At 37.6% G+C, this 10,920-nt stretch overlaps 1 protein-coding gene across 1 annotated transcript; it reads right to left on the minus strand.

Annotated features, from left to right (window-relative positions):
* Positions 1–1,448: 1,448 nt before the first annotated feature.
* Positions 1,449–10,323, minus strand: gtpbp10 (GTP-binding protein 10 (putative)). Its single transcript, XM_049582813.1, has 10 exons — positions 10,212–10,323; positions 8,599–8,792; positions 8,312–8,403; positions 7,863–8,007; positions 7,164–7,237; positions 6,993–7,045; positions 6,781–6,888; positions 6,604–6,681; positions 6,361–6,484; positions 1,449–3,148 (listed from the first exon to the last, which is right to left on the minus strand). The coding sequence occupies exons 1-10, from the start codon at positions 10,242–10,244 to the stop codon at positions 2,937–2,939; spliced, it is 1,113 nt and encodes a 370-aa protein (XP_049438770.1). The 5' UTR covers positions 10,245–10,323; the 3' UTR covers positions 1,449–2,936.
* Positions 10,324–10,920: the final 597 nt, after the last annotated feature.

Below are 10,920 nucleotides of genomic sequence, written 5' to 3' on the forward strand. Positions count from 1 at the left end.
CTCAAAGAGTGGCGCGGACACCCCATGTGCAGGGACTCTGTCCTTCCGACGGCGGCCATGGGTTTGGTTTCAGCCCATGGGCCTTAGCTGCGTTTCGTCCCCCTTTCTCTCCCCCCTTCACTCTGGATCTGTCCTGTCTAATAAAAGCAGATATCTCCAACACTCAACAACCCACACCAAAACAATCTAGTCTGATAAAGAGCACGACAGGAAAGAGGAAAAATATGTATTTTTGATTTTGGGGTGAACTGTCCCTTTAAGTTCGATTTTTTTTTTTTTTTTTTTGTTGGAGACTAATTCCATATCGTTCCCCCAAAGCAAGTTCTTTGTACAGTTACAACTCATTGTTCTACCTTGTGTAGACGTTGTTGTCCTACAGCCTCCTGTCTGTCATTTTACCGTTGTTTAGTTTTGTTGCGGTGTGGGCACTCGTTCATTTGTAATTCATGTATGCATTAGGACTGTATAGGTAATACGATCTTCACAATATTGGACTAATATTGCTACTAGTATCTTTTTTATTAAGTACCTTTGTAATGTTCACTTTTTTCTCAGCGTTATGTACAGCAACGACTCAAACAGTAATTAAGTGCATTATTGTAATTATGTGTGTTGATGAGTTTGAATGGAGACAATTTTTTGAAACACATTTGTCCCGGGGCCAATAGAAGTGGTCGTTCCTCTGGCATGTGCTCATCTGTATCATATAAGGTTTGGACACACATAATGTTGTAAATGAGATCTGTATGGGCTCATGATTTGCCTTCTAACCAGAGCTTTCTTCTCTGCTCTGGTCTTCTTTAAGTATTGGTCAGTGTCCAGTGGCCCAGTCTACTTCCTGGGCTACTTAAGGCTGCGGAGAGCTACGCCTCAGAGCTCTTGATTTTTAACATCAGAATACTGTGCTAAGACTTTTGTCCTAGTGTCATGGACGTTGCACTGTACTACATTCTGAGGACTCTCCGCTGAGGATGGGACCACGCAGGCTGCAGCGATTTTTTTTTTTTCCCAATCCTCCAAACATATCTGCTGCGTCTGCCTGACGGCTGGACTGACAGATCCTTAACAGGACGACTCTGGCAGAAACGTCCCCACAGATGAGCTGTCTGTCTCTGTCTGGCCAGAGACTTGAATGTATCCGTGTACCACCCAGTCTCAATCATGTGGTCCCATCCTGCCAGACACATCAGCACTCTGCTGCAGGGACCTTGAACCCCCCCCCCACATGTACTAGTTCAAATCTAAATACTGAAGTTGCTGTCATTTTTTTTATTTTTATTTTTTAATTTTGCCTGTATGCTGTACAGACTGATGATGCAAAAATCAATCCCCATATTTTTTTCCCCTTAATCATTCAGTATTGTAATATATTTAATATAAAATAAAACTTTCATCAACACATCTGTCTATGCTGACATTTCTAACTAACTCTAATAACACTACAGGTGTAATGGAAAACTGACTTTATTCATTCTTTGTGTTACAACATGGTAAATAAACAACACGATCGGGATGCACAGATCTAACTAGTAGTTCATTCAGGAAGACTTAATGTTATTCACAATTCTCTCGATCCCACTCCCACCACTTCCAACCATATGTCTGTCTGCTCAGCTGTCATTTTAGGCAGAATCATCGCGCCCTCCTCCACCCCATTCACCTCCAGTCACCTTAGCGAGAGCCCAGGACCAGCTCATCAAAAGCCCACTCCTCTTCACATCCAGATCCTCAGCTCCCTCATCTCATCTCATCGCCACCACCATTACCACCACCAGCGTCTAGACTCCACAGGGGTGGGGGATCCCTAATCTCCTACGTCTTTACATCACGATGGGGTCTAATCACAAAAGACAGTTAACTTCTATATGTGCCTTCTCTCAGAGCAAGTCTCTCCTGATTGAACTATTAGTGATCTGCATGCAGTCACGGCTGACTAGGTCTTAGGTACCACAGTAATATCCCTGGCTTCGTGTTACCTTACAGAAAAATGAGTTCAACAATTTCAAACTTGGAAAAAAAAGAGTGTATTGGCAAATATCCAGAAGTGAAGTATCAGAATTGGCGACTGAGGAGAAAAGGCTGGATCAGATCATCCCAACAAGACATGCCAATAAAAAAATAAATACAATCTTAATCTCTGTGAGCAATTGGATGAAATAGAAAAGAAACCAGTTGATAAACACATCCTAGGGTTCAGTGGGTGTAAAAATGTTCAAACCAGTTTGTTACTAAGCAAAACACTGGACCAAGATACTGAATTTTACACACTTGATGCAGCAGCCGCCCCCGATTGGAACACGACACCATGTCCCAACAACAAGCGAGTGTCCTACTATCACATCGCATCATGTAACATCAGAGCTGAACAAACATAATGTTTAATCATGTCGTCACTGTTTAATACTGATGCAAAAAAAGTTGGATTTAGTGCTGTGATGCCACTGGCACAGGTTGCTGATGTAGGCTGCTTTTTAACTAATAAATGCTGGTTCAGCTGGTTTGCATACTGGATAATCAAATTCGTTTCAGGTTGCACATTGGACTGGACAAAACAAAAATCAACCCAACTCTACATTCTGTATTATTTAATTTATCTGGCATTGGATAGAACTTAGACTGCCTAACCAACATCCTTTCATGGTGGGCATATTAATCCATTACAGTGTATTTTTTCTGAATTAAGATGTACCGTGTTAACTGTGGCGTAGATACTGAAAACGTTTGACCAAACAAGACTCAAACACAGATGAAACTGTGCTGAACCCCAGAAGCCCCAAAACACTGGATGTTTTGGCTGAGACGGTCAATGAGAAAGTCATCCCGTCACTTCTGTGGACAGTTCTTCACTGTATGTCACAGGTGTTTCTCAGAGGCTGCTGTTCATCTGCCCCATTTTACACTGTAGGTCCATTTGAATGCTATGTTGTACATGTTCATCACAAGTGCTCTTGCGAGTGGTGCCGCAGTGCCTGCAGTCTGTCATGATGGATGGCTTTTATTGCCAGTGCTGCATCCTCATCGAGTGATTCCCGGATGCAACTTTTCAAGCGGTCGATGCCAAACCCAGTGGAGGCAGAGACAGGAACCACGTGTCTGAAGGTCATGTAGTTCTTGGGTATCATTTCATCAGGCAACAGATCAGAGAACTCTGCAGGAAGTAAAAACAACACAAAGAAAATTTAACACATAAAAGCCCAAGATGTATTTCTTTTCCTGTCAACATGTCAAAGCTGTACAAATGCTTGTTATTCTTTGTGTCTTGGTTGTCATCATTCAATATGCATGTTTAATGCTGCAATTTTTGGAAAATTGTGCAGTACAGTATCTAGTGACCTTGTGATAATAGCAACTGATCCCAATTTTAACTCTTTTTCCTCATCTTGACATAGTATAGTGTGTCATCAAAAACCATGGAAAAAGTCACAGAAAAGCATGTCTTCCAAAATCCTGAAAAAATGTCATAGTATAGTATGTTGTCCAAAATCATGAAAAAAAAATCAAAGTATAGTATGTTGTTCAAAATCATGAAAAAATAGTCATAGTATAGTATGTCGTCCAAAATCAAGAAAAAAGTCATACCTGCCAGTAGCATATGCTTGTCTCAAAGATTAAGCCATGCAAGTCTAAGTACACACGGCCGGTACAGTGAAACTGCGAATGGCTCATTAAATCAGTATGTGGTCCAAAATCATGAAAAAAAGACAAAGTATAGTATGTCGTCCAAAATCATGAAAAAAAAGTCCTAGTATAGTATGTGGTCCAAAATCATGAAAAAAGTCACAGTATAGTATGTTGTCCAAAATCATGAAAAAAAGTCATAGTATAGTATGTTGTAAAAAAAAAAAGGAAAAAAGTCATAGTATAGTATGTCGTCCAAAATCATGAAAAAACAGTCATAGTATAGTATGTCGTCCAAAATCATGAAAAAAAGTCATAGTATAGTATGTTGTAAAAAAAAAAAAAGGAAAAAAGTCATAGTATAGTATGTCGTCCAAAATCATGAAAAAACAGTCATAGTATAGTATGTCGTCCAAAATCATGAAAAAAAGTCATAGTGTAGTATGTTGTAAAAAAAAAAGGAATAAAGTCATAGTATAGTATGTCGTCCAAAATCATGAAAAAAAGTCAAAGTATACTATGTCGTCCAAAATCATGAAAAAAAGTCACAGTATAGTATGTTGTCAAAAATCATGAAAAAAGTCATAGTATAGTATGTTGTCCAAAATCATGAAAAAAAGTCACAGTATAGTATGTTGTCAAAAATCATGAAAAAAGTCATAGTATAGTATGTCGTCCAAAATCATGAAAAAACAGTCATAGTATAGTATGTCGTCCAAAATCATGAAAAAAAGTCCTAGTATAGTATGTCGTCCAAAATCATGAAAAAAAGTGAAAGTATACTATGTCGTCCAAAATCATGAAAAAAAGTCACAGTATAGTATGTGGTCCAAAATCATGAAAAAACAGTCATAGTATAGTATGTCGTCCAAAATCATGAAAAAAAGTCAAAGTATACTATGTTGTCCAAAATCATGAAAAAAAGTCAAAGTATACTATGTCGTCCAAAATCATGAAAAAAAGTCACAGTATAGTATGTTGTCAAAAATCATGAAAAAAGTCATAGTATAGTATGTTGTCAAAAATCATGAAAAAAGTCATAGTATAGTATGTTGTCCAAAATCATGAAAAAAAGTCAAAGTATAGTATGTTGTCCAAAATCATGAAAAAAGTCACAGTATAGTATGTTGTCCAAAATCATGAAAAAAAGTCACAGTATAGTATGTTGTCAAAAATCATGAAAAAAGTCATAGTATAGTATGTTGTCAAAAATCATGAAAAAAGTCATAGTATAGTATGTCGTCCAAAATCATGAAAAAAAGTCAAAGTATACTATGTTGTCCAAAATCATGAAAAAAAGTCAAAGTATACTATGTCGTCCAAAATCATGAAAAAAAGTCACAGTATAGTATGTTGTCAAAAATCATGAAAAAAGTCACAGTATAGTATGTTGTCAAAAATCATGAAAAAAGTCATAGTATAGTATGTTGTCCAAAATCATGAAAAAAGTCACAGTATAGTATGTTGTCCAAAATCATGAAAAAAAGTCACAGTATAGTATGTTGTCAAAAATCATGAAAAAAGTCATAGTATAGTATGTCGTCCAAAATCATGAAAAAACAGTCATAGTATAGTATGTCGTCCAAAATCATGAAAAAAAGTCCTAGTATAGTATGTGGTCCAAAATCATGAAAAAAAGTGAAAGTATAGTATGTCGTCCAAAATCATGAAAAAAAGTCACAGTATATTATGTTGTCCAAAATCATGAAAAAAAGTCAAAGTATACTATGTTGTCCAAAATCATGAAAAAAAGTCAAAGTATACTATGTCGTCCAAAATCATGAAAAAAAGTCACAGTATAGTATGTTGTCAAAAATCATGAAAAAACAGTCATAGTATAGTATGTCGTCGAAAATCATGAAAAAAGTCATAGAACAGTATGTCGTCCAAAACCATGAAAAAGTCATAGTAAAGTATGTCATCCAAAATGGTATAAAAACATCATAGTATAGTATAGCCTTTAAAATGGCATAGAAAAGACATAGTTTGGTATGTCGTCCAAATTGGCATTAAAAAAAGTCATAGTACAGTATGTCGTCCAAATTGGCATAAAAAAGTCATAGTACAGTATGTTGTCCAAATAGGCATAAAAAAAGTCATAGTACAGTATGTCGTCCAAATTGGTATAAAAAAGTCATAGTACAGTATGTCGTCCAAAACCATGAAAAAGTCATAGTAAAGTATGTCATCCAAAATGGTATAAAAACATCATAGTATAGTATAGCCTTTAAAATGGCATAGAAAAGACATAGTTTGGTATGTCGTCCAAATTGGCATAAAAAAGTCATAGTACAGTATGTCGTCCAAATAGGCATAAAAAAAGTCATAGTACAGTATGTCGTCCAAATTGGCATAAAAAAGTCATAGTATGGTATGGCGTCCAAAACTGCATAAAAATGTCATTGTATAGTATGGCATACAAAATGGCATAAAAACGTCTTAATATTAATATGGCAACCAAAAGGGCATAAAAACAATAAAGTACAATATGGAGTTCACAATGGCATAAAAACGTCACAGTATAGTATGGCGTCCAAAAGGGCATAAAAAAAGTCACCAATTCAGTATCTGACCAAATGTTGGAAATTTGTGCCAAATGTGGACTCCCTTGAGGTGTTCTTGAGATGGCATTTACAAGGATGGGACATATGGACAGATGAACAACCCACAAACATAATGCCTCTGACCACAGCTATCCCCAGTGCAGAGACATAAAAACAAAAAACAAAGCATCAAATTTACCATCTGGGTTTTGTAGTTGCTCCTCCAGCTCTGCTAGTTTGTCCTCAGCATCTGGTAGGTCCATCTTATTCACCACCAATAAAGCCGGCTTTGACACAAGCTCTTCTTTGTACAACTCCAATTCCTGGAGGCCATGGTGAGAGAGGAGGAGGAGGAGGATGAAGAAGATGGTGGATGAGTCAAAGATGGGACACTTTACAACTAAAACTTAATTATGAAGATCTTTCAAGACATCAGTCTCACCTTGGTGAGGAGTTGAACAGCTTCAAAGGCCGACCTAAACGGTGTCTGACTTGCCAGTTGGAAACCACAAACATCCACCTGCAGCCAGACAGATCACAACTAAATCAAACCTCATTATCATTAGCTGGTTTTTCTGACCACATTCATACATACATGATGAAGATGTTAGCTACACACCACAAACAGAAGCTGCCTGGTCCTCTCCACATGCTTCAGGAACTTGTGGCCCATGCCTTTGTTCATGTGAGCTCCCTCGATCAGGCCTGGGAGATCAGCAACAGAAATCTACCAGAAATAACAAGAACACCACTAAATGAGGGGAAACAAATAAAAAGGAAACCGGTTCAACAGACAGTTAAAGGACATTACACCAACATGCATTCTCATACCTGCTTGTAATCTGTATACATCAGTTTGCCGATCTCAGGCCTTAAAGTTGTGACTGTGAAATAATAAAGATTTTAGAAATGGCACTAAAAAAAGCACAGAATATTGACTTGAAGAAAGATTCAACTCAAGACAGAACACCTCTGTACGTGTGTGCAGTATGATGTACTTACAAGCATAGTTAGCAATCTGAGGTGTGGCATTAGACATGGCGGTCAGGAGAGAGGACTTTCCAGCATTTGGGAACCTGATGAAGAGTCAACACCACATATTTAAAGGGTGGGATCGTGTACATTCTTTTCCACGTTTTTGAAATGCAAACTCCCACTCAGCCGTTGGCAAAAAGCGGAGATGTAGGTTACAAACCTCCCTCAACACACACAAGCACGCAGCTCTCTGACAGTGAAAGCATAGTTATATTGCCCTCTTCAAAGCCACCAGACTCCACTGACAGAAACACTAGTTTTACCTCACAGCACACAGGAGCTGCTGGTCTCCCGCTGCCTCGATCGTTTAGTTTGTGTTATGTTGTGACTTTTATTTACAAACTATTGTAGTGTTCACAGAAGTACATGAGTTTAAATTGGTTTATAATATGTAGCAGAAAACTACATCAGATCATGTTGCAAAATGGTTTCAGAAGGGCTTTGGAAAATAGTATTTTGATGCTAAATCATACATACTTAGAGTATTAGTTTTCTCATTTGAAAACTTAAGTGCTGCTACTAACACTACTGGGAGGCTACAAAATGAAATGAAAACTAATAAATAAATAAAACAAATTATGGAATCACCCTTTAAAAGAAATATTTGTTACAATTTAAGTCTCAGCTAAAATGAACCAAACTGTTCATGTGTGTGTCTGCTCTCACCCTACAAGGCCCAGGTCAGCGATAAGTTTGAGGTCCAGCCTTATATGTTTGTTCTCGCCCTTTCTGGGCTCAAACCCAGAGTGGAAGGAGCCGCCAGCTCCTCCTTTCGCCACCATCAGACGATCACCCTCAGTGTTCAGGTCACCTTGAGTGAAGGAGTGTTGAAAAAATATTTTCAGATTTGGGTGTGCTACTCAGATTTGATTTTACTGATATATTGTAGCTGCTACAAGAGATTGCTGCCAAACGAAATTTTGTTGTATATTTTTGTACAATGACAGTAAAGCTTCTTCTTCTTCTTCTGTTTTATCCCACACATGATGTACATAACCTGATGAACATACAACCTCGCAGCAAAGTAAGAGCTCTATTAAAAAACTGTAGCACAGACTACTTTGACCATGCATTGTGCAAAATGAGGGAGGTATTAACAAAGATGTTTGACATACCAATTACTTTGCCATCATCAGTGGTGACTGTGATACCAACTGGAACCAAGATCTCCTTATCATTCCCCTTGTCTCCTTTCAGCGCTCGGACACTGTCAAAAAATAAAATTCACACACACTAAATACAAAACAGCTCTTAGCATCTCTTACACAGCATATTTGAGGATCTCTAAGAAACATAACTCATCAGCTTATGTCAGTGATTGATGAATGATAGCCAAAAATATGCGTAATAATAACCAATAATAATGACAGATAGTCTTAAGGTTGTATTTGTAGGAACAAACCTGCTGTTGACTCCTGTTCCACCGACAAAACGCTTCTCAGGGTACTTATCCTTGATCCTCTTCAAGTTCATGTTCTTTGAAGCCACCACCCAAACATCTCCCCCGCTTCCTCCCCGACCCCCTAAACGGGGTAGACCCATGCCCCCGCTGCCTCCACGGACATACAGACGGAGGTTGTCCACAAAGTTTCCATACTGCAGGACAAAGACAAGAGACATAACAGTGATGAGATTCAAATGTATGCAAGTGCCTCTGGATATAAACAGGTGAGTCTAGTCTGGAGCTGCTGGTAATCTAAACTAATAAAGTGTTTGATTTACAATCATTTATTGACATGTGGCAGCAGCATTAGAGCGAGATGGCTGGGAGAAAAAGATGACATTTGACAATGGTTAAGTTGTCTTTTGGGAAACTTAGAGTTCTTATACTAGCACTCATTTTATCTATTTTATTTTTATTTGATAAGGACAATGCAGTCTAACATAGCTCCAAGCTGACTGTCCAAATTTAGATTTATGATATTTTACAGTTGCCATTCATGCTGCTCCTTGTTCCTCTATTACTGTCTTGTCCTTGGATAAATCTGGAAAGAGGCTCTGGAGCGAGACTGTTGATACATTCGAAAACCAATTTCAGGAAACAAAAGTTAATGAAGCTGCCAAAGCTGAAAAGATTGCATGTCTTTTTTTTAAATATAATATGCAGCATTCAGTTATTCTATTGACAATAATTAAAGTATTTACTGTATTGGTTTGATAGCAAAAAATATCTGGTCACCTGTCCTGGACCCTTGCAATTTTACTCTCTTTACATGTATGTCATCCTTGATAGTTTGTAAATGAGTGATTCAAGGCCCTCCCTCTCATTATGTCAAATAAACTTTATGTTGCTTGACTATATAAGCGTTTACTGGAGCTTTCAATTGTATCTTGGTATCAACATTTGCTGCTGCTTGTAGATTTGTTAGTTGTACTGTACAGTTTTTATATATTTAAAATGGCATTCATTTTGTACTTATATTGGTTAGAGGTTTTGTTTTTGTTCAATATTTATTATTCCGTCAAATGTGTGTTAAGTTATAATGGTATGCAGCATGTGAGGATGACACATTTACAACTTTGTTATGCTTACATAATAAGAAAAGAGGTTTTCTTGAATCTTATATTTAGGTTGAAAGCTCAGGGAAAAGCTTATGAATGGACCTTGAGTTGGGATTGTTTTGTCGAACAAATGGGATGTCAAGGATGACAAAGATTAGTTTTCATGCTCAAAAAATCCTTGTTATCAAAGCATCTTTACATTTAATGCTACATAAAGATTTTGACACATCCTTAAACTAAAGTGTAATTCAATAGTTATCCGACATTAACACCGGTTTACTCTTATACTATTCAGTCACAGGCGGCTATAATCATATTAACATCATATATTAAAAGCAGGCAAACACACCAAGACATCACACACACACCAAGTTAGTCAATGCTTATGTTTTGATAGCAGTTAGCATGTCACACAGCTAGCTTGCCGACCAATGTCAACATCACAGTTCTTAGTAAACAAAAACTGTTAACTTGTTTCCAGGACATTAAAATCATGTCTGCTACAGTTCTTACCTTCCGGAAGCAGATTCTGCTGAAGTGGACCATCCTCAGTGGCGTTTATTGCCACTTCTGTGTTGATGACAGAGCTAACGGCTAGTTGACATGTGTATGTAGGAAGGACCGGAAGCGGTGGGTTCCTCTCAGCTGATTGGATCAAGAGACAAAGAGGCGGGACTCCGAGGGGTTGAGTGACAGCTCAGTTTACCTATGATCTTACGATGCTGAACTGAATCCAACGGTAACACCTTCCCTCCCTGTGTACTGGGGGTACACACTGTCACATTGTGATGAAACTTGTGATTTACACTGCTGCAAAATATTTAAAAAGTCACTTTCAGGTATATGAGAGTGAGCAGCAGTGAGCGATGGTGTGTCAATGTAATTATCATGTTGCTTTGTTTAAGACTCGTGACACCAAATTGAAATCCAGACCACTCAGCAAAAGGTCCACACTAACATTACAATAGGACACTGTGTAAAATATTGAAAAATCAGCACTTTGTATTTTCCTAATGCAGAGACAATAAGCTGTAAAAGATATCAAAATTGTGTAACTCTTTGCAAATTGTGTGTAGAAATAAAATGGGTATTGGAGGAAAGACCCTGACTCACAAGGAGTGGGAAAGTCATAACATCAGGAAATTGGGACAAATTGTAAAGCAGGAGAGAATAATGACACTCAGTGAAATTAAAGCTAATTTTAATCTTAATTAAGAAAGTT

This window comes from Epinephelus fuscoguttatus, linkage group LG8 (assembly GCF_011397635.1).
Source record: "Epinephelus fuscoguttatus linkage group LG8, E.fuscoguttatus.final_Chr_v1".
NCBI classification, from domain to species: domain Eukaryota; kingdom Metazoa; phylum Chordata; class Actinopteri; order Perciformes; family Serranidae; genus Epinephelus; species Epinephelus fuscoguttatus.